At 43.4% G+C, this 25,000-nt stretch overlaps 1 protein-coding gene across 1 annotated transcript in view; it reads left to right on the top strand.

Annotated features, from left to right (window-relative positions):
- LOC135517153 (catenin delta-2-like) overlaps positions 1–25,000 on the top strand; it is a 586,832-nt gene that overhangs the window by 232,634 nt on the left and 329,198 nt on the right. Inside the window, exon 3 of the mRNA XM_064941201.1 lies at positions 10,355–10,470. Coding sequence (XP_064797273.1) covers positions 10,355–10,470 — 116 coding nt within the window. The remainder of the gene's footprint in view (positions 1–10,354; positions 10,471–25,000) is intronic.

Raw genomic sequence — 25,000 nt, forward strand, 5'->3', positions numbered from 1 at the left:
TCTGTCAGCCTGGATAAGACGTAGTCTAGCTAGAAGGCTGGGTGGTCTGTCAGTCTGGATAAGACGTTGTCTAGCTAGAAGGCTGGGTGGTCTGTCAGTCTGGATAAGATGTAGTCTAGATAGAAAGCTGGGTGGTCTGCCAGCCTGGATAAGACGTTGTCTAACGAGAATGCTGGGTGGTCTGTCAGCCTGGATAAGACGTTGTCTAGCTAGAAGGCTGGGTGGTCTGTCAGCCTGGATAAGACGTAGTCTAGATAGAAGGCTGGGTGGTCAGTCTTGATAAGACATTGTCTAGATAGAAAGCTGGGTGGACTGTCTAGATAATATGTTGGCCGGGTGGTCTGTCAGTCTGGATTAGACGTTGTCTTGCTGGAAGGCTGGGTGGTCAGTCTGGATTAGACGTTCTCTAGCTAGAAGGCTGGGTGGTCTGTCAGTCTGGATAAGATGTAGTCTAGCTAGAAGGCTGGGTGGTCAGTCTGGATTAGACGTTGTCTAGATAGAAGGCTGGGTGGTCTGTCAGTCTGGATTAGACGTTGTCTAGCTCGAATGCTGGGTGGTCTGTCAGTCTGGATAATATGTAGTCTAGCTAGAAGGCTGGGTGGTCTGTCAGCCTGGATAAGACGTTGTCTAGCTAGTAGGCTGGGTGGTCTGTCAGTCTGGATAAGACGTTGTCTAGCTCGAATGCTGGGTGGTCTGTCAGTCTGGATTAGATGTAGTCTAGCTAGAAGGCTGGGTGGTCTGTCAGCCTGGATAAGACGTAGTCTAGCTAGAAGGCTGGGTGGTCTGTCAGTCTGGATAAGACGTTGTCTACATAGAAGGCTGGGTGGTCTGTCAGTCTGGATAAGACGTTGTCTAGCTCGAATGCTGGGTGGTCTGTCAGTCTGGATAATATGTAGTCTAGCTAGAAGGCTGGGTGGTCTGTCAGCCTGGATAAGACGTTGTCTAGCTAGTAGGCTGGGTGGTCTGTCAGTCTGGATAAGACGTTGTCTAGCTCGAATGCTGGGTGGTCTGTCAGTCTGGATAAGACGTTGTCTAGATAGAAGGCTGGATGGTCTGTTGGTTGGAGTGTAATGCTTATACTATTTGAGTTTCTTTGTGCCTTTGAATGAAAGTGTCTGCTGAATGATCGATCACCAAATGAATGAACACAAAAAAATGGTTATTAGAAATTTCTGCAAATGTATAAAAATAAAATATCAAATGTACATAAGTATTCAGACCCTTTACTCAGTACTTTGTTGAAGCACCTTTGGCAGCGATTACAGCCTCGAGTCTTCTTGGGTATGACGCTACAGGCTTGTTACACCTCTATTTGGGTAGTTTCTCCCATTCCTCTCTGCAGATCCTCTCAAGCTCTGTCAGGTTGGATGGGGAGCTTCACTGCACAGCTATTTTTATGTCTCTCCAGAGATGTTCGATCGGGTTCAGTGGCTAGGCCACTCAAGGACATTCAGAGACTTGTCCCGAAGCCACTCCTACGTTGTCTTGGCTGTGTGCTTAGAGTCGGTGTTCTGTTGGAAGGTGAACCTTCACACAAGTCTGAGGTCCTGAGCTCTCCAAAGCAGGTTTTCATCAAGGATCTCTCTGTACTTTGCTCCGTTCATCTTTCCCTCAATCCTGACTAGTCTCCCAGTCTCTGAATAACATCCCCACAGCATGATGGTGCCACCACCGCGCTTCAACGTAGAGATGGTGCCAGGTTTCCTCCAGACGTGATGCTTGGCATTCAGTCCAAAGACACTGTTTCCCTAGAGCACACAAAAACTATACATACCTCAGCCTTTAACATCAGCACCACAGGAAACTTCCACAAAGCTGTGAACGATCTGAGAGACAAGGCACAAAGGGCCTTCTATGCCATCTATAGAAACATAACATTTGACATACCAATTAGGATCTGGCTAAAAACACTTGAATCAGTTTTAGAACCAATTGCCCTTTATGGTTGTGAGGTCTGGGGTCCGCTCACCAACCAAGAATTAACTAAATGAGACAAATTGAGACTGTCTGCAGAATTCTGCAAATATATCCTCTCTAGACAGCGTAAAACACCAAATAAGGCATGCATAGCAGAATTAGGCCGATACCCGCTAATTATCAAAATCCAGAACAGAGCCGTTAAATTCTACAACCACCTAAAAGGAAGCAATTCCCAAATCTTCCGCAAAAAAGCCATCACCTACAGAGAGATTAACGTGGAGAAGAGTCCCTTAAGCAAGCTGGTCCAGACCCAGAAAGAATTCGAAAACAAATCCAATTTTGATAAACTCCCATATCTATTGTGTGAAATACCACAGTGTGTCATCACCGCAGCAAGATTTGTGACCTGTTTCCAACAAGAAGAGGGTAACCAGTGAAGAACAAACACCATTGTACATACAAACCATATTTATTTATTTTCCATTCTGTAGTCTAACTATTTGCGCATTGTTACAACACTGTATATAGACATAATGACATTTGAAATGTCTTTATTCTTTTGGAACTTTTGTGTAATGTTTATTAGTTTTTTCCCTTGCTTTGGCAATGCAAGCATGTTTCCCATGACAATAAAGCCCCTTGAATGAATGAATTAATGAATTAATGAATGAATGAATGAGAAGAGAGAGAGAGAGAGAACTTTAACTTTCATTTCACTTAAAAAGTCACCACCTACACATATATCCTGTACTACATACATGTACCATACTCACCTTTCCCTCCACACATATATCCTGTACTACATACATGTACCATGCTCACCTTTCCCTTTACCACACAATACAAAACACCACACATCACAATAACCAAAAAACCTCGCCAACCGTATATCCCAAAACATCTTCCCCAGCTATACAGACAGCCCCCCCAACACACAATGTCTACTGAAACATCTTCCCCAGCTATACAGACAGCCCCCCAACACACAATGTCTCCTGAAACATCTTCCCCAGCTATACAGACAGCCCCCCAACACACAATGTCTCCTGAAACATCTTCCCCAGCTATACAGACAGCCCCCCAACACACAATGTCTACTGAAACATCTTCCCCAGCTATACAGACAGCCCCCCAACACACCATGTCTCCTGAAACACCTCCACACTTTTTTATCATTCTATAGAACTCGAACTCAACCCTAATGTGCACAGAGACCATCCCATTAAAACCTCTTTTGGAAAGGCGTACAGCTCGCGCCTGGCCTCGACAACATCCGGTGAAATTGCAGAGATGCAAAATTCAAAATACAAAATTCGTAATGCTAAACATTCATGAAAATACAAGGGTTATACATCGGTTAAAAGCTTAACTTCTTGTTAATCCAGCCGCTTTGTCAGATTTCAAAAAGGCTTTATGCCGAAAGCAAACCATGCGATTATCTGAGGACAGCGCCCCACATTCAAAAGCATTAAAAACATTTTCCAACCAAGCAGAAGCGTCACGAAAGTCAGAAATAGCAATAAAATAAATCACTTACCTTTGAAGATCTTCCTCCGTTTGCAATCCAAAGGGTTCCAGCTACATCACAAATGGTTGTTCTGTTCGATAAAGTCCTTCTTTATATCGCAAAAAAGTCAGTTTAGTTGGCGTGCTTCATTCAATAATCCTCCGGTTTCCCCTCGTTAAAAATGCATACAAAATTAATCCCAAATGTTACCAATAAACTTTGTCCAAACAAGTAACACAACATTTCTAATCAATCTTCAGGTACCCTAATATGTAAATAAACAAAATTTAAGACGGAGAATAGTATGTTCATTACCGGAGATAAATAACGACGTTCGCGCCATCACGTCATAGCACAACAGCCAAAATGGGAGCCACTTAGAAAAACTACATCTTCTAGCTCATTTTTCAAAAACCAAGCCTGAAACTCTTTCTAAAGACTGTTGACATCTAGTGGAAGCCCTGGGAACTGCAATCTGTGAGGTCTTCTTTTTATATTCCCATAGACAGCCGTTATAATCAGTGGTGAGCTCAAAAAATAAAAACTGGATGGATTCTCCTCGGGTTTTCGCCTCCCATATCAGTTCTGTTATACTCACAGAAATTGGTTTAATAGTTTTAGCAACTTTAGAGTGTTTTCTATCCAATACTAGCATGCATATGCATATCCTAGCTTCTGGGCCTGAGTAACAGGCAGTTTACTTTGGACATCTTGGTCATCCAAACGTCTGAATGCTGCCGTAATAAGTAAAGGGTCTGTTATCCCCCCACCTTTGACCATGTACCTCCTTGTTAGCCAAATAGCCAACTTCGCCTGAGCAAACAGAAAATTCAACAAAACACATTTGGCCTTCTCCTTATTCGAATACCTGTATCCCATTATAAACATCCCAACAGTAAAAACCACCCCCAACCTCTCACACAGACATTCACATGTGTTGTTTAATTTCTGAAAAGGCACAGTGTGCCATTATTTTTGGTAAGAATTAAGTATAAAATAAAGGTCTTTATAAAAAATAAAAAAACTCACTCTAATTATGTCTCGCTCCATCTCTCTCTCTCTCTCTCATTTCTCTCTCTCTCTCATTATCTCTATTTCTCTCTCTCTCTCTCTCTCTTTTCCAGGCGCCTGTAATGACTTAACTGATAAATTATTAAGGCCAAATATCAGAGTGTTGCTGTGTTTGTGTGTTGAATATTTATAATACAAATGAAACAAGTCATTTGCCAGATGGTCTCAGTAATATGTCTCAGCCCTACTGTTGTTAATATCTGGGGACAGTTTCTGTTTCGTGTGAGTGTGTGTGTGTGTGTGTGTGAGTGTGAGTGTGAGTGTGAGTGTGAGTGTGAGTGTGTGTGTGTGTGTGAGTGTGTGTGTGTGAGTGTGTTGCTATTTATTCGTAAGTAGACATTTTCTATGAGCTGGTCAGTACAGCAGAGACAATACAAAACTAACAGTGTTAGATGAAAAATACCCGCAGCCTTGTACTACTGACTGTCTCATCGACCTGCATGGAGGAAGAAATATCTTTATTTAACATAGCAAATGTGCTGTGTGTGTGTTGGTCAGTTGGACTGTATGTATATATATATATATGTATATATATATATGTATATGTATATATATATATGTATATATGTATATATGTGTTATATATATATATTTATTGTTTTGAAACTTCTGTATGTGTAATGTTTACTATTAATTTGTATTGTTTATTTCACTTTATATAATCACTTTATATAATATTATCTACCTCACTTCCTTTGGCAATGTTAACACATGTTTCCCATGCCAATAAAGCCATTGAATTGAATTGAATTGAGAGAGAGATGGACAGAGATGGGGTGAGAGAGATAGACCTAAGAGTTCTCTAACCGTCTCCTTGCCTTACAGGCCCCAGTCGCTCTCATGAGAGCCATTGGGTCTCCGGCAGTCATCAGCTTGTTTTTCTGACAGAGGAGGAGGGGAAGGGCCAACACTTTCACTAGAGGAGCAGTCACTATTCTCAAGGGGAGGAACTACACTACACTAACTCAGACCCACAATACAGACAGCTTCTATGGAGAAGTCCTCATGTCACTTCTATGACGATTGTTCTTCATTCTCCAGTAAAGGACATGAACGTAACATAACACAGATCCGCAAAGTGACTCTACGTATACTCTGTGATACACACACACACACACACACACACACACACACACACACACACACACACACACACACACACACACACACACACACACACACACACACACACACACACACACACACACACACACACAGACAGAGAGTCACACTGTATTCATAGCAGCTCTCTCAGGAAGGGTTGGAATCTTCTCATCTGACTGTCAACAACACAGAGAGAGAATAAAAGATGGGAGGAACAGGAAAGGAGTGAAAAGAAGAGTGCAGAATGAGGAGAGAAGAAGAGTGGAAACCTATTTAACTAGACAAGAGAAGAGCAGCGGAGAAGTGGAGGCTGAGAACGTGATTGACAGTGTTTGGTAACCTTTTCATAAGTCTCCTCATTCCCTCTCTCTCTCTCTCTCTCTCTCTCTCTCTCTCTCTCTCTCTCTTCTCTCCTATCTCTCTCTCTCTTTCTCTCTCTCTCTCTGTCTCTCTTTCCCTATCTCTCTCTCTCTCTCTCTTTCTCTCTTTCTCTCTTTCTCTCTCTCTCTCTCTCTCTCTCTCTCTTTCTCTCTTTCTCTCTCTCTCTCTTTCCCTATCTCTCTCTCTCTCTTTCCCTATCTTTCTCTCTCTCTCTCTCTCTGTCTCTCTTTCCCTCTCTCTCTCTCTCTCTCTCTCTCTCTCTCTCTCTCTCTTTTCCCTATCTATCTCTCTCTCTCTCTCTCTCTCTCTCTCTCTCTCTCTCTCTCTCTCTCTCTCTCTCTCTCTCTCTCTCTCTCTCTCTCTCTCTCTCTCTCTCTTTCCCTATCTCTCTCTTTCTCTCTCTCTCTTTCTCTCTCTCTCTCTCTCTCTCTTTCCCTATCTCTCTCTCTCTCTTTCCCTATCTCTCTCTCTCTCTTTCCCTATCTCTCTCTCTTTCCCTATCTCTCTCTCTCTCTCTCTCTCTCTTTGATAAATAAAACTGTAAAGGACAAGGGCACTTCTCTTTTTAATGGCCTGACACATTCTCTCCGTCCCAAAACCGTCTGTTATTAGCTGCAGATTGGCCACTTTACTCTGACCTAACACCAGGGGGAATGGTGAAATAGGACTCCTCTTCTATCTCTGTTACCACCCACAGTGACACCAGCTTTAGGTTTATAAACTGTTGACAACTTTGTCCTCATCTCAAACACACTTGACTGTCATTTCACCTCAAATGCTCTTACCATTTCCAGCCACTCCTGTTGCTTTGAACAAAGTTGAGCTGATGAACGATGCCCAGAGGGGTTTCTGGGGGATTCTACTGTTGCTATAGCGACCTTTGTGGCTGGCTGCACTGCTGTTCTCTTCTAGTCAGGTCTCGTAGACACACACACTTGCGTGCGTTCACATACACTCACATAGTGTGTTTGTAACGCCCGGGGTGTAGGGGGAAGAAGTCAGGCGCAGGAAGCAGAGAGTTCAGGGCAGCGCTACTTTTTAATGCACCACAAAGGTGAACAGACGCCAACCCAAACAAATGCCCCAAACACGGGGGACTTAAACAGTCCAGGTAAAATCCAAACCCACGGAGAACCGTGACACACAGACGTGTACACATGTACATCGAACAATCCTGCACAACCAGCAGGCGGGCCGGCTGGTAAATAAAGCCCGGCCAATCAGCCTAAAACAAACACAGGTGAAACCAATAAACAGAAAAGGGGGAAAAGGGGTCAATGGCAGCTAGTAGGCCGGTGACGACGACCGCCGAGCGCCACCCCAGCAGGAAGGGGAGCCACCTTCAGTGGCAGCTAGTAGGCCGGTGACGACGACCGCCGAGCGCCACCCGAACAGAAAGGGGAGCCACCTTCAGTGGCAGCTAGTAGGCCGGTGACGACGACCGCCGAGCGCCACCCCAACAGGAAGGGGAGCCACCTTCAGTGGCAGCTAGTAGGCCGGTGACGACGACCGCCGAGCGCCACCCCAACAGGAAGGGGAGCCACCTTCGGTAGGAGTCGTGTCAGTGTTGGAATCCAATCCTGTTCACTTTTGTGTGTGCGCGCAGACACAAACTCTCACACTAATGTTAATGTGGGGCAATGCATTGCAAAGCAGACCAATCAAAACGTATGCCTCTTCCGGAGTATGGTGGAGGTAATTAGGATCTAGGGACTTTCTGTTGGATTTTTGTTGTGTTTCTTTAGTAAGAAACAGGTGGATCAGGAGATTTGATGAAGATCTTTGGGGAACAAAGCAGGTGCTTGTAGTCTGACAGTTTCCCAGACTGACGTTTCTCTGACTCAGATGGTAGTCAATTCATTGTAAAGACTTTTGATGGTGGTTTATTTCTGGTCTGTTTACATTTTGAGAATTTTTTTCCTCATCTGATTTGGTTTTGGTGTGATCTTTCTCTCTCTCGATGAGAGGAAAGGAAAGGAGAGAAGCAAAGAGAGAAGAGGAAAGGAGAGAAGCAGAGGAGAGGAAAGGAAAGGATAAAGGAGAGAAGCAGAGGAGAGGAAAGGTCTGGTGAAGAGAGGGTAGACAGGAACGCAGAGGAGGGGATTGGTGAGAGGAGAGGAGATGGCTATGAGCTGGGGTGTACTGGGTGCATGTGTTGGGGTGGGGGGAAAGAAAGGATTTGGGGTGTGGTGGGATTTCAGATTGTGTCAGGGGATCAACTCATTCAGCACCTCAAATGGCTTTCAAAAATCAATCTTATACATACACACACGCACACTTTACACACACACACTGCACACACGGACTCCACACACACACACACAAACCCATTCATAGGTGTGGAGATCAGTGCACTATCGATCTGCTTCTGCCTGGCTGTGATTAAACCAAACACACACAGGTTTCCAGTGTGAACCTCATCAGATTTAGTTCTAGCCGATGGCGTTGGAGACTGATATGGAGGACTGCCAATACAACCCTGCGTTACAGACTATTGTAAAATAGACACAAATTGCTTATTGGACATTTGTGACAGGCACATGAAAAAGTAAATTTTTTTGTGCGCAGTTCATGATTTTGTACAGAGTGAATGTCAATCACAGATAAAGACAGTAGGTTACTTAAGACAGCGGAGGGAGGTTGGTCGGGGAGGGTGCGAAAGTCTAGCAACCCAGAGGTTGTGTGTAAAAATCTCATCACGGACAACTTTAGCATTTTTAGCTAATAGCTTTTCAGCTACTTTGCAACTACTAAACATATTAGCTAACCTTAACCTTAACCATTTAACTACTTAGCTAGCATGTTGCCTAACATTAACCCCTAACCCCTAAACCTAACCTTTACCCCCTTACCCTAACCTTAACCATTTAACTACTTAGCTAGCATGTTGCCTAACATTAACCCTTAACCCCTAACCCTAACCTTAACCATTTAACTACTTTGCTAGCATGTTGCCTAACATTAACCCTTAACCCCTAAACCTAACCTTTACCCCCTAACCCTAACAATTTAACTACTTAGCTAGCATGTTGCCTAACATTAACCCTTAACCCCTAAACCTAACCTTTACCCCCTAACCCTAACCGTAACCATTTAACTACTTAGCTAGCATGTTGCCTAACATTAACCCTTAACCCCTAAACCTAACCTTTACCCCCTAACCTTAAACTTTTAACAACTTAGCTAGCATGTTGCCTAACATTTACCCTTAACCGCTAAACCTAACCTTTACCCCCTAACCTTAACCATTTAACAACTTAGCTAGCAAGTTGCCTAACATTAACCCTTAACCCCTAAACCTAACCTTTACCCCCTAACCCTAACCTTAACCATTTAACAACTTAGCTAGCAAGTTGCCTAACATTAACCCTTAACCCCTAAACCTAACCTTTACCCCCTTAACCCTAACCTTAACCCCTAGCCTAGCTAACATTAGCCACCTAGCTAGCCTAGCTAACGTTAGCCTCAACAAATTATAATTTGTTTAATGTACACAAATGCGTTGTGAATAAAAACGTGTAATACATACACAACAAGTTGACTTTTCTGTGTTGTGGTCTTGAATTTCGAATAAGTAATTTGTGTTTTATTTCACAATAAGCTGTACTATTATGTTATGCCATTGAGACACTTAGAGACCTAATGCATCAGCTGCTGCAATCCATACGTACACCAGCCAGATCGCTCAAGATTGGACGTCTGTCCATGTCCTAAGGACGCTGGGAAATGCCTTTCAAATCGACCACTAGGGGGCAACAGTGAGCGCTTTTACCATCAAGTAGGCTTGGGTTTTGCTGGGGCGTTGTCGGTGGGAGAGGCAGATGGGTGTAATCACATGACTCTGGATCCAAAGGTCACACATTAAATAAAGGTTCAATTAAATTTTATTTAATAAAAGTTCAATCACAGTTGTTTTTTACTTTTTTGTTTTTAACTCTAATTCAAAACCTTAACCATTCAGAAAGAGGGCCTAAACTTATCGTTTTAACCCTATCCAAAACCTTAACCATTCAGAAAAAGGGCCTAAACTTATCATTTTAACCCTATCCAAAACCTTAACCATTCAGAATGAGTGTCTACACTTTTAGCCGTATCAAAAACATTAACCCTTAACTTAAAAACACTTTGAAATTTGACGCTTGCATCAACTACGGAATTTGACGTCTGGAAAAACGTGGATAAACGTCAACGAATCTGTAAAATTGGTAAAAACATGAGATCGTGTTGCACACACATGTAATTCTTCCCGTGAAGATCTTCACAGTAGAAAAACAGTTCCGTTGTTGAGACAGACCTGCAAGCTGTGTGTCCGTGTTGTGCTGCATGCTGGATCTGTGTGTTAATTTGTGTCTATCTATCCTTCCCTTGAAGGAGTTGCAGTTTGAGAGGCTGACCCGCGAGCTGGAGGCAGAGAGACAGATTGTAGCTACCCAGCTGGAGAGATGCAAGCTGGGCTCTGAGACCGGGGGAAGTATGAGCAGCATCAGGTAACACACCTGTGTGTGTGCACGTGTGTGTGTGTGTTGTGTGTATAGAATGGCCATCTAGCTCCCAGGGTGGAACTCTCTTCATAGGCATTCTCTCAAGGGGAAAAATTTATCTGTGACACCCTCTGACACTATCTGCACACCTTGAACTGAGTGTGTGTGTGTGTGTGTGTGTGTGTGTGTGTGTGTGTGTGTGTGTGTGTGTGTGTGTGTGTGTGTGTGTGTGTGTGTGTGTGTGTGTGTGTGTGTGTGTGTGTGTGTGTGTGTGTGTGTGTGTGTGTGTGTGTGTGTGTGTGTGAGGGGTGTGTGTGTGTGTGAGGGGGATGTGTGTGTGAGAGAAGGATGTGTGTGTGTGAGGGGGAAGTGTGATGTGTGTGTGTGAGGGGGTTGTGTGTGTGTGTGTGTGTGTGTGTGTGTGTGAGGGGGAAGTGTGTGTGTGTGTGTGCGTGGCCAGGCTAACTGTCGTCATGGGGGAAATACGCTAATATTCGCGTGTTAATTAGAATGGCCCTAGATTGTCCAAAAAACGTTAAATTATGTTTGGCAATTATGAGTCTGACCTTGGGGTGCAAAAAAAGTGCCAGCAGACAACGGAGAAAGAGTACTTCATGGAAAGAGAGGAGAGGATGATGAAGGAAAGATATATGGAGAGAGGCGGAGGCAAAAGAGAGGAGAGGATGATGAAGGAAAGAGACATGGAGAGAGGCGGAGGCAAAAGAGAGGAGAGGATGATGAAGGAAAGAGATATGGAGAGAGGCGGAGGCAAAAGAGAGGAGAGGATGATGAAGGAAAGAGATATGGAGAGAGGCGGAGGCAAAAGAGAGGAGACGATGATGAAGGAAAGAGATATGGAGAGAGGCGGAGGCAAAAGAGAGGAGAGGATGATGAAGGAAAGAGATATGGAGAGAGGCGGAGGCAAAAGAGAGGAGAGGATGTCAGCATCTGACTAGCGTGTTAATTGATTAGCTTCTGTATGATAACAGCTTTGAGAGAGACAGTGGAGCAGAACGGAACTGAATTTAGACTGTGTGTGTGTGTGTGTGTGTGTGTGTGTGTGTGTGTGTGTGTGTGTGTGTGTGTGTGTGTGTGTGTGTGTGTGTGTGTGTGTGTGTGTGTGTGTGTGTGTGTGTGTGTGTGTGTGTGTGACAGTCTATCTCTGCCTGGTAGACAATGGCGATAATGATGCAGGTTACATTATTTAGAGATGGAGTGAGATGGTAGTCGTTATACTCTTCTGAATGTCAGCAGGAGAGTGTGTGTCTGAGTTCAGATTTCATCATGCTGTTCATAGTTCATCATGCTGTTCAAAGTTCATCATGCTGAGTGCATAGTTCATCAGGCTGAGTACATAGTTAATCATGCTGAGTACATAGTTCATCATGCTGAGTACATAGTTCATCATGCTGAGTTCATAGTTCATCATGCTGAGTACATAGTTCATCATGCTGAGTTCATAGTTCATCATGCTGAGTTCATAGTTCATCATGCTGAGTACATAGTTCATCATGCTGAGTACATAGTTCATCATGCTGAGTTCATAGTTAATCATGCTGAGTACATAGTTCATCATGCTGAGTACATAGTTCATCATGCTGAGTTCATAGTTCATAATGCTGAGTTCATAGTTCATAATTCTGAGTTCATAGGTCAAAATGCTGAGTTCATAGTTCATCATGCTGAGTTCATAGTTTATAATGCTGAGTTCATAGTTCATAATGCTGAGTTCATAGTTCATCATGCTGAGTTCATAGTTTATAATGCTGAGTTCATAGTTCATCATGCTGAGTTCATAGTTCATAATGCTGAGTTCATAGTTCATAATGCTGAGTTCATAGTGCATAATGCTGAGTTCATAGTTCATCATGCTGAGTTCATAGTTCATCATGCTGAGTTCATAGTTTATAATGATGAGTTCATAGTTTATAATGCTGAGTTCATAGTTCATCATGCTGAGTTCATAGTTCATAATGCTGAGTTCATAGTTCATAATGCTGAGTTCATAGTTCATAATGCTGAGTTCATAGTTCATCATGCTGAGTTCATAGTTCATAATGCTGAGTTCATAGTTTATAATGCTGAGTACATAATGCAACTATGAACTCAGCATTATGAACTCAGCATGATGACCTATGAACTCAGCATTATGAACTATGTACTCAGCATTATGAACTATGAACTCAGCATTATGAACTGTGAACTCAGCATTATGAACTATGAACTCAGCATTATGAACTATGAACTCAGCATTATGAACTATGAACTCAGCATTATGAACTATGAACTCAGCATTATGAACTATGAACTCAGCATTATGAACTATGAACTCAGCATGATGAACTATGAACTCAGCATTATGAACTATGAACTCATCATGATGAACTATGAACTCAGCATTATGAACTATGAACTCAGCATTATGAACTATGAACTTAGCATTATGAACTATGAACTCAGCATGATGAACTATGAACTCAGCATTATGAACTATGAACTCAGCATTATGAACTCAGCATGATGAACTATGAACTCAGCATGATGAACTATGAACTCAGCATTATGTACTCAGCATTATGAACTATGAACTCAGCATTATGAACTATGAACTCAGCATTATGAACTATGAACTCAGCATGATGAACTATGAACTCAGCATTATGAACTATGAACTCAGCATGATGAACTTTGAACTCAGCATTATGAACTATGAACTCAGCCTGATGAACTATGAACTCAGCATTATGAACTATGAACTCAGCATGATGAACTATGAACTCAGCCTGATGAACTATGCACTCAGCATGATGAACTTTGAACTCAGCATTATGAACTCAGCATGATGAACTATGAACTCAGCCTGATGAACTATGAACTCAGCATGATGAACTATGAACTCAGCATTATGAACTCAGCATGATGAACTATGAACTCAGCCTGATGAACTATGAACTCAGCCTGATGAACTATGAACTCAGCATGATGAACTATGAACTCAGCATTATGAACTCAGCATGATGAACTATGAACTCAGCCTGATGAACTATGTACTCAGCATTATGAACTATGAACTCAGCCTGATGAACTATGTACTCAGCATGATGAACTATGAACTCAGCATTATGAACTCAGCATTATAAACTATGAACTCAGCATGATGAACTATGAACTCAGCATTATGAACTATGAACTCAGCATTATAAAGTATGAACTCAGCATTATAAACTATGAACTCAGCATTATGAACTATGAACTCAGCATTATGAACTATGAACTCAGCATTATGAACTATGAACTCAGCATTATGAACTATGAACTCAGCCTGATGAACTATGAACTCAGCATTATGAACTCAGCATTATGAACTATGAACTCAGCCTGATGAACTATGAACTCAGCATTATGAACTATGAACTCAGCCTGATGAACTATGAACTCAGCATTATGAACTCAGCATTATGAACTATGAACTCAGCATTATGAACTATGAACTCAGCATTATGAACTATGAACTCAGCATTATGAACTATGAACTCAGCATTATGAACTATGAACTTAGCATTATGAACTATGAACTCAGCATTATGAACTCAGCATGATGAACTATGAACTCAGCATTATGAACTATGAACTCAGCATTATGAACTATGAACTCAGCATTATGAACTCAGCATTATGAACTATGAACTCAGCATTATGAACTATGAACTCAGCATGATGAACTATGAACTCAGCATGATGAACTATGAACTCAGCATTATGAACTCAGCATGATGAACTATGAACTCAGCATTATGAACTATGAACTCAGCATGATGAACTATGAACTCAGCATTATGAACTATGAACTCAGCATGATGAACTATGAACTCAGCATTATGAACTCAGCATTATAAACTATGAACTCAGCATTATGAACTATGAACTCAGCATGATGAACTATGAACTCAGCATGATGAACTATGAACTCAGCATTATAAACTATGAACTCAGCATGATGAACTATGAACTCAGCATGATGAACTATGTACTCAGCATTGTGAACTATGAACTCAGCATTATGAACTATGAACTCAGCATTATAAACTCAGCATTATGAACTATGAACTCAGCATTATGAACTATGAACTCAGCATGATGAACTATGAACTCAGCATTATGAACTATGAACTCAGCATTATGAACTCAGCATTATAAACTATGAACTCAGCATTATGAACTATGAACTCAGCATTATGAACTCAGCATTATGAACTATGAACTCAGCATTATGAACTATGAACTCAGCATTATGAACTATGAACTCAGCATGATGAACTATGAACTCAGCATTATGAACTATGAACTCAGCCTGATGAACTGTGAACTCAGCCTGATGAACTGTGAACTCTGCATCATGAACTCAGCCTGATGAACTGTGAACTCTGCATCATGAACTCAGCCTGATGAACTCAGCAGGAGCTCCATTCTGCTGTTATTCTCATGTTGAACACTGACACAGGACTACCCTATCTCTATTGCCTGTGTTTGTGTTTGTGTGCGTGTATTTTTTTGCATGTGTTTTATATATATGCACAAGCATGAGCGTGTGTGTGTCTGTTCATATTGAGTGTGTGTGTGTGTGTCTTCATATTGAGTGTGTATGTGTTTGTGTCTCTATGTGTGCATTGAGAATGTGTGTGTGTGTGTGTGTGTGTGTGTGTGTGTGTGTGTGTGTGTGTGTGTGTGTGTGTGCGTGCGTGCGTGCGTGCGTGTGTGTGATGTCTTGCTGGCGTGTCTGCTCATATGACGCTTGGCAGCTGGTATTGTGTGAGTGACTGGGGTCTTTTAATAGATACAGGCCAGGCTTTAAATCCCAGCCAACTCAATATCTCAGTGTGGATATTCACAGATGTAATGGTTGGGTGTGGCTGATCAGAGATTCATCTTTATTGACAGAGACTTTTTCCAGACTGCTTCCCAAATGGCAACCTTTTCCAAACAAAGTGCAATATTTTTGACCAGCCTCATATGGCTCTGATTAGAATGAGTGAATAGGGCACCATTCTTGATGCCCAGTCATCATTCAGTCAGAAACCCTCACAGACAGGCAGGGACACAACATCTAAATGACTGAAACCCCTTGTATTTGTAATGTTAGTAGAAATCATGTTGGACATACGCATATGACCACTGTGTGTGTGTGTGTGTGTGTGTGTGTGTGTGTGTGTGTGTGTGTGTGTGTGTGTGTGTGTGTGTGTGTGTGTGTGTGTGTGTGTGTGTGTGTGTGTGTGTGTGTGTGTGTGTGTGTGTGTGTGTGCTCTGGAGGTGCCACCCTGCCTCTCCTCAGGAGTGTTCCGCTCCATAAAACCGTTCAGGCATCTCCACAGACGCCACTCTGGGCTGAGGACCCTGGCCATCCATCTGTGGCGAGACACACCCAGGGTGCTAGTGAGTAACATATGTTCTCTCAGCAAGTGCTCAGCACACTTCGGATCAGTAATGGAGGTTACCAGTAACACACACACACACACACACACACACACACACACACACACACACACACACACACACACACACACACACACACACACACACACACACACACACACACACACACACACAAACACCCCATGCTGGGGCTCGGACCCCAGTATCTAAGTGTTAAAGTGGAACCTTGAGAGACAACATTCACTAAAAGGTGTCAGTAGGTTACCCTGCCAGGCAGGCAGGCAGTCTCTCTCTCTCTCTCTCTCTCTCTCGTTCTCTTTCGCTCTATATCTCTCCCCCATCCTCCCTTCCTTTCCAGCTAGCATTACAGTCACCCAGGCCAGAGCTGATATGTGCTCTGTGTCAATACAACGTTGAAAGGCTACAGGAAGTAGACTCAAACTGTTGACAGGCTACAGGAAGTAGACTCAAACTGTTGAAAGGCTACAGGAAGTAGACTCAAACTGTTGACAGGCTACAGGAAGTAGACTCAAACTGTTGAAAGGCTACAGGAAGTAGACTCAAACTGTTGACAGGCTACAGGAAGTAGACTCAAACTGTTGACAGTTTGGTGTTACATTTGGTGGTTTCTATAAGCTACTCAAGCTAATAAAGAGTGGATAATACATCTCTATAGGCTTTATGTTGTGAGGAGCTGTAGCATCTACTGGCATTTCCTACCAGAAATAATGTCTCAACCAATATCTTTCAACCATTTGTTTCATAGGCTCCAGGAAAGACTGATCAAATTGTCATATCACTCTGCATCCTCCCGTTACTCGTCCTATAGTGCTGGGTAGGAGGTGATGGATGATACTGGGTGATGAGTGATGCTTCAAAACCACAGTTCAACAGGAATAACAACTCAATTACTTCACTGGCTCTGGCAGAAGTTGAAGAGTGATGAGGGAGAGAGAGAAAGATAGGAAAGGAGAGAGGATAGAGAGAGACAGGGAGAGCGAGGGAGAGAGAGAGAAAGAAAGATAGGGAAGGAGAGAGGATAGAGAGAGACAGGGAGAGCGAGAGAGAGAGAGAGAGAGAGAGGGAGAGAGGGAGAGAGAGATTGATCATGGCTATGCCAGGTGTATATCATATCAGTAGATATAACAACCAGTGTTTTGGCCGAGCAGGAAATTACCCTGTGATTAATATGCAAATGAGAGGGAAGCGTAGGAAACATGGGAGCAAAACAAACAACCCTAAGTGATGGTGTTTTATTGTGTTTAAGAGAATTGTTAGCGTCTGATGAGAAGAAAGGTGTAGGTATTAATGGAGAGAATAAGATCAGGCCAAAGTAGGGAGGGAGAGAGGGATGGAGGGAGAGAGGGACGGAGGGAGGGAGAGAGGGACGGAGGGAGGGAGAGAGGGCCGGAGGGAGGGAGAGAGGGACAGAGGGGTGGAGGGAGGGAGAAAGGGACGGAGGGAGGGAGGGAGAGAGGGATGGAGGGAGGGAGAGAGGGACGGAGGGAGGGAGAGAGGGACAGAGGGAGGGAGAGAGGGACAGAGGGGCGGAGGGAGGGAGAGAGGGACGGAGGGAGAGAGGGATGGAGGGAGAGAGAGAGGGACGGAGGGAGGGAGAGAGGGACAGAGGGAGGGAGAGAGGGAGAGAGGGGCGGAGGGAGGGAGAGAGGGACGGAGGGAGGGAGAGAGGGACGGAGGGAGGGAGAGAGGGACAGAGGGAGGGAGAGAGGGAGAGAGGGGCTGGAGGGAGGGAGAGAGGGATGGAGGGAGAGAGGGATGGAGGGAGAGAGGGAATGAGGGATGGACGGAGGGAGAGAGGGAATGAGGGATGGCTGGAGGGAGAGAGGGAATGAGGGATGGCTGGAGGGAGAGAGGGAATGAGGGATGGCTGGAGGGAGAGAGGGAATGAGGGATGGCTGGAGGGAGAGAGGGAGAGAGGGGCGGAGGGAGGGAGAGAGGGGCGGAGGAAGGGAGAGAGGGATTGGAGGGAGAGAGGGATGGAGGGAGAGAGGGACAGAGGGAGAGAGTGAATGAGGGATGGACGGAGGGAGAGAGGGAATGAGGGATGGATGGAGGGAGAGAGGGATGGATGGAGGGAGAGAGGGAATGAGGGATGGACGGAGGGAAAAGAACGGCCTAATAAATTGCTTTCGTTATCATGAGCCACGGAATAGGTTCATTGATTTATCTCTTTAAATTTTTACCATTCGTTCTTTCTCTCCATCTCCCCCCTCTTTCTCTCTGCCTCTCTTTCTCTCTCCCTCGCCCACACAACACACACTATTTATCCCTACCTCTCTCTCTTTCTTTCTCCTCTCTTTCTCTCCCTTCCTCAATGCCTCTCCTTGTACATGTGTTTTTGAATCTATAGTAAAAGCTTCATTACCAACTTTATAAACCTGCAGTGATTTGTGTGTGTGTGTGTGTGTGTGGGTATGGGTGTGGGTGTGTATGTGTGTGTGTGTGTGTGTGTGTGTGTGTGTGTGTGTGTGTGTGTGTGTGTGTGTGTGTGTGTGTGTGTGTGTGTGTGTGTGTGTGTGTGTGTGTGTGTGTGTGTACAATGAAGGCCAGTAGGATTGATTAGAAATTGTATCAAATCAGAGAAGCTCGAGAGATTTGGACCTATATGTTGATTCATGATCCTATGTGCTGTATGGATTACAGTAGGCTTACTGTCAAGGAAAGCACATACTTACACACACACACACACACACATGGAATGGTATCATATCCCACATATCCCATCACCCCCCCCCCACACACACACACACACACACACACACTCACACACACACACACATACACACACACACGGAATGGTGTCAGGCCACCTACACACATATCCCATCACACACACGTTCAAGTTTTAAATGCTGAACTCCCCGATTCCGCTTGTGCTTTTCTGCTGCTCATAAAGAAAAACAAGAGTTGCGTCTAGGGGGTGTGGGTCGATGTGACTGTGTTCTTTTCGCTATATTGTACCCTAGTGGTTATTGTTGTTTGTCTGTCTTCAATCACGGTAGCAACATTTAATTTAAAAATAGATAAAGGTCAAGATAAATCAAGAAGTCTGTCATTGATTTTGCAGTTTTTCCCGAGGTCTTAAGGGCCTGAGGGGACCAACCTCCTAGTAAACCCCTTACACTGTCACAGGGCCATCCACACACCAAGGACAATAATTATAAACTACACTTAACTGTAAAACACATTTATTTAAGCTTGATTTAATTAGGCCAGTCAATTAAGAACACATTCTTATTTAGAATGAGGGCCGACCAAGAGGCAAAATGGCTCCCTTGGGGAGGGGTGTAAAAATACAAATGTATGAAACACCAAAACATTGGCGAGCTTCCACACTAGAGCTTATCATTGTACAGTAGGCTACACCTGTCAATCAACTGATCAATGCATTCTACTGCACGCTGTGTACAACATTCTACTGCACGCTGTGTACAACATTCTACTGCACGCTGTATACAACATTCTACTGCACGCTGTGTACAACATTCTACTGCACGCTGTCAGGACCCGGTTTCGAACCTGGGTCTCCGGAGTGAGAAACAGTCACTTAACCAACTGAGCCACGAATAGTCAGCAGAACCCAGAAGATGAGGCAGACACAGCAGTACTTAAGACGGTGTATTTAATAAAGAAAAAATCCTAAAATACAAAAAATGGCAAATCCAAAAGGTGGTAGGAAAAACACAAAAAGACCTCAAAAGAAACTCACCAAAAATAAACAAAAACAAAAAACAGAATACCACAAGAACTTCACCCGGAATCGACAAGAGCACACAGAACACTAGGGCAGGGTGCTAACATACAAACACAGAGCACAGAACTGAGGGAAACAAAGGGTTTAAATACAATCAGGGGAAACGAGACACAGGTGCAAATAATAATGGGGATCAAGGGAAAAACATAGGGACAAAAAGCACAATGGGGACATCTACTGACCAAAACCCGGAACAACCCTGGCCAAATCCTGACACACGCTGTGTACAACATTCTACTGCACGCTGTATACAACATTCTACTGCTTGCTGTATACAACATTCTACTGCACACTGTATACAACATTCTACTGCACGCTGTATACAACATTCTACTGCACGCTGTATACAACATTCTACTGCACACTGTATACAACATTCTACTGCATGCTGTATACAACATTCTACTGCACGCTGTGTTCAACATTCTACTGCACGCTGTATACAACATTCTACTGCACGCTGTGTACAACATTCTACTGCACGCTGTATACAACATTCTACTGCACGCTGTATACAACATTCTACTGCACGCTGTATACAACATTCTACTGCACGCTGTATACAACATTCTACTGCACGCTGTGTTCAACATTCTACTGCACGCTGTATACAACATTCTACTGCACGCTGTATACAACATTCTACTGCACGCTGTATACAACATTCTACTGCACGCTGTATACAACATTCTACTGCACGCTGTATACAACATTCTACTGCACGCTGTGTTCAACATTCTACTGCACGCTGTATACAACATTCTACTGCACGCTGTATACAACATTCTACTGCACACTGTATACAACATTCTACTGCACGCTGTATACAACATTCTACTGCACGCTGTATACAACATTCTACTGCACACTGTATACAACATTCTACTGCTTGCTGTATACAACATTCTACTGCACGCTATATACAACATTCTACTGCACGCTGTATACAACATTCTACTGCACGCTGTATACAACATTCTACTGCATGCTGTAAACAACATTCTACTGTATGCTGTGTACAACATTCTACTGCACGCTGTATACAACATTCTACTGCACGCTGTACACAACATTCTACTGCCCGCTGTATACAACATTCTACTGCACACTGTGTTCAACATTCTACTGCACGCTGTGTACAACATTCTACTGCACGCTGTATACAACATTCTACTGCACGCTGTATACAACATTCTACTGCACACTGTGTTCAACATTCTACTGCACACTGTGTTCAACATTCTACTGCACGCTGTGTACAACATTCTACTCCACACTGTATACAACATTCTACTGCCCGCTGTATACAACATTCTACTGCACACTGTGTTCAACATTCTACTGCACGCTGTGTACAACATTCTACTGCATGCTGTATACAAAACATTCTACTGCACGCTGTATACAACATTTGTACACCATTCAATGCTTTCGGGATGTTTTCATTGTCACAGTGACAAGTAATACTATAAGTATATGTAATGAGTATGATATAGAAACTCCTATTTTACTGTATAGTAATAGTAAGTACAAACGTCATTTGACCAGCGCATATTTTTGTCAGCATGTTAATTTTTGCATGCCTCGTTGTCGTTAATCAAGGCTTTTGCATGCCTCGTTGTCGTTAATCAAGGCTTTTGCATGCCTCGTTGTCGTTAATCAAGGCTTTTGCATGCCTCTTTGTCGTTAATCAAGGCTTTTGCATGACTCGTTGTCGTTAATCAATGCTTTTGCATGCCTCGTTGTCGTTAATCAAGGCTTTTGCATGCCTCGTTGTCGTTAATCAAGGCTTTTGCATGCCTCGTTGTCGTTAATCAAGGCTTTTGCATGCCTCGTTGTCGTTAATCAAGGCTTTTGCATGCCTCGTTGTCGTTATTCAAGGCTTTTGTATGCCTCGTTGTCGTTAATCAAGGCTTTGGCATGCCTCGTTGTCGTTATTCAAGGCTTTTGTATGCCTCGTTGTCGTTAATCAAGGCTTTTGCATGCCTCGTTGTCATTAATCAAGGCTTTGGCAAGTCATTTTCATTTTTATAACGGCCTCGTTTGGAATCTTATCAATGTATCATCACCATCCAATCATCATTCTCCCAAGTCATCCTATAATTCATGTGAACAGCAGTATGCCCACACATGCCCAGTTATTCAGGCAGGTTTACCGTGCTCTCTGCCTCCTCTCCTTGCCGAGCAGCCTCGCACACCTAACATTTTGATTGGTCGTCAACATTTTAATCGTCACAGGGGACTTCACTTTTAAATAGTTGTCGTCATCATTATCAAACCAAAAAATGTAGTGAAATTTTATTGGGCGTTTACACAGTTTGGGAGATGTTATTGCAGTAAAATGTAGTGAAAGTTTATTGGGCGTTTACAGAGTTTAGGAGATGTTATTGCAGTGAAATACTTGTGTTAGTGGCTACGAACATTGCAGCTAAAAAGTCAAACAAGTACACAAATAATAATAATCAAAAAAACAAAATTGTTCTAGGTGTGAATGGCCCTTAAGTCGCGCAATTCACATCTAGCTGGTGTTTGTTGCAGTATTTCTCTAGTTAAACAATGTGCATGAAAACTATAGTCAGTGCACTCTAGAGAGTATTGAGCTAGCTGCTGCTGCTGGCTGTGCTCAGGACTGATTTCTGAGAACATGTCTACAAGTTCATCAGCAAGCTGTCAAACGGTGGTAAAGGAAGCACAAGCTACACTCTTTATCAGGGTCCAAAATCACAAGCTGGCTCGCTAAGTTCTATCTCTGTGTCCATGAAGCCCACGGGTGGGGACCATGCCGTTTTGTTTTTCCAACTCTCTCACTATCTATTACCAGAGTGTGTCTGTCCTGCAGTGTTTCATAGTGAATCGTGTTACAAAACAGTTTGCGGTGGGACACAACATGCTTTGCGAATGAGTTTAGAATTTTGGCATCGTGTCAATTGTCATTTTGCCCCAAACAGACTGGTCACTATCAAACACATCAGCATGTGGCCACTCAGTGAAGTGTTCTTTCAATATAACCTTGGCAATGTCATGTTGTGTTATGTAAACAAATCCGAGGCGAGTTGTAACGGGAAGGTCTGTCTCAGCTAGGTGTCATTATAGATTCTGAACTCAATTTCGAATCACACATTAGGAATGTGACCGAAACAGCTTTTTACCACCTGAGGAGCATTGTCAAGGTGCTGCCATTTCTCTCTCACAGAGACTCATCCACTCTACCCCAAAGCCCAGGACCAAGAGACGTGGAGAGACAGCCTTTAGTTATTATGACCCCAGCATCTGGAACAACCTGCCAGAGAACCTGAGGGGGACCAAGAGACATGCAGAGACAGCCTTTAGTTATTATGACCCCAGCATCTGGAACAACCTGCCAGAGAACCTGAGGGGGACCAAGAGACATGCAGAGACAGCCTTTAGTTATTATGACCCCAGCATCTGGAACAACCTGCCAGAGAACCTGAGGGGGACCAAGAGGCATGGAGAGACAGCCTTTAGTTATTATGACCCCAGCATCTGGAACAACCTGCCAGAGAACCTGAGGGGGACCAAGAGGCATGGAGAGACAGCCTTTAGTTATTATGACCCCAGCCTCTGGAACAACCTGCCAGAGAACCTGAGGGGGACCAAGAGACATGCAGAGACAGCCTTTAGTTATTATGACCCCAGCATCTGGAACAACCTGCCAGAGAACCTGAGGGGGACCAAGAGGCATGGAGAGGCAGCCTTTAGTTATTATGACCCCAGCTGTTATGCACTTGAGTGAGGACCCAAAAGCGGTTTAACAAAAACAGAGTTCTTTAATGAGAACACAGGAAAGACATAGATCCTCTTCAGACGTAGATAATGGCAAAAATAGACAACCCGCAGAGAGGGCGACAAATGAAACATAAAGTCCCTCTGATAAATAACAAGAGAGTCCCCTTCTTAGCAGCAGAGGAGAATAGCTGGGTTAGCGGCGACAGGCTGCAGGTCGCTCTGGGTAGGCGCGGGTCACAGAGGAGCAGTGGTACCTGATCTCACGTAGCATCAGATGAACTGGACACAGTGCAAACGAAAGACAGTTAGCTGAGTACAGGATGCACCTGCCAGGCAGATTCCGACAGGATAGGACAAGGATGAAGCAAACGAGACGATAGCTTGCTTCTGGCATGAGAAACTCAAACGAGAATCTGACACCGAAAGTAGCAGGAACAGAGAGAGAAATAGAGACCTAATCAGAGGGAAAAAGGGAACAGGTGGGGAAAGGGTGAACAAGGTAGTTAGAGGAGATGAGGAACAGCTGGAGAAGGAGAGAAAGAGAAGGTAACCTAATAAGACCAGCAGAGAGAGACAGAGTGAAGAGAAAGAACAGGAACAAGACATAATAAGACATGACACCAGCCTCTGGAATAACCTGCCAGAGAACCTGAGGGGGACCAAGAGGCATGGAGAGACAGCCTTTAGTTACTATGCCCCCAGCCTCTGGAACAGCCAGAGAACCTGAGGGGGGCCGACACTGTGGACATATTTAAAAGAGATCTTAAAACACACCTTTTGAGCTTTGCTTTTCCTCTGGGTGTTTTTTAATCTTTCAGTTGTTAGTGTTATTCTTTAGTTTTGGATACTCATGTTTGTTGTGTTGTACATATTTTTATTTTCCCTTACTTCTTTATTCATGTTTTTTCCTGTGCGTTGCATTCATATCTGAAATGTGCTATATAAAGAAAGCTTGATTTGATTTGACTGTCTGGAGGTGATTGGATAGAGCTCAATCCGCACAGCTGTTTCTCCGTGCATAGCAATTCTCCACAGGCGTTTCCATTCTGTACTTGTGGGCATGGTTGAAATCAAAACAAAACCGTATCTAGGAACTTAACTGCTTACCTAAATCTCGCAAATCTCAGTTTGGAAGATACTGACTTTATCACCAAAATAATGCTATTTACACATTGTAGTAAAGTTTCACACTACAATCAAAGTTAACATCAGTTCCCTAGTTTTCAACTAGGGAAGTTTGTTTTAAATTTAGCTGCCCTTTAAAGTTTTCTATGGCAATTTTCAGTGAGTAAAAGCCTTAATAAATATGTTACTGCTGCTTACTATGCAAGACACGCTCTGCTCTCTGGAGAGACTGGCAACACTGGGATTTATTCACAGACTTTCTCAGCCTTAGTTGAGCACAGAACCGACTTCTTTCTCTACACAATGGTAGACTGGTAGAATGGTAGACTGGTAGAATGGTAGACTGGTAGACCGGTAGAATGGTAGACCGGTAGAATGGTAGACCGGTAGAATGGTAGACCGGTAGAGTGGCAGACTGGTAGAATGGTAGACTGGTAGTATGGTAGACCGGTAGAATGG

Source organism: Oncorhynchus masou, chromosome 28, assembly GCF_036934945.1.
Source record: "Oncorhynchus masou masou isolate Uvic2021 chromosome 28, UVic_Omas_1.1, whole genome shotgun sequence".
Taxonomy (NCBI): Eukaryota; Metazoa; Chordata; class Actinopteri; order Salmoniformes; family Salmonidae; genus Oncorhynchus; species Oncorhynchus masou.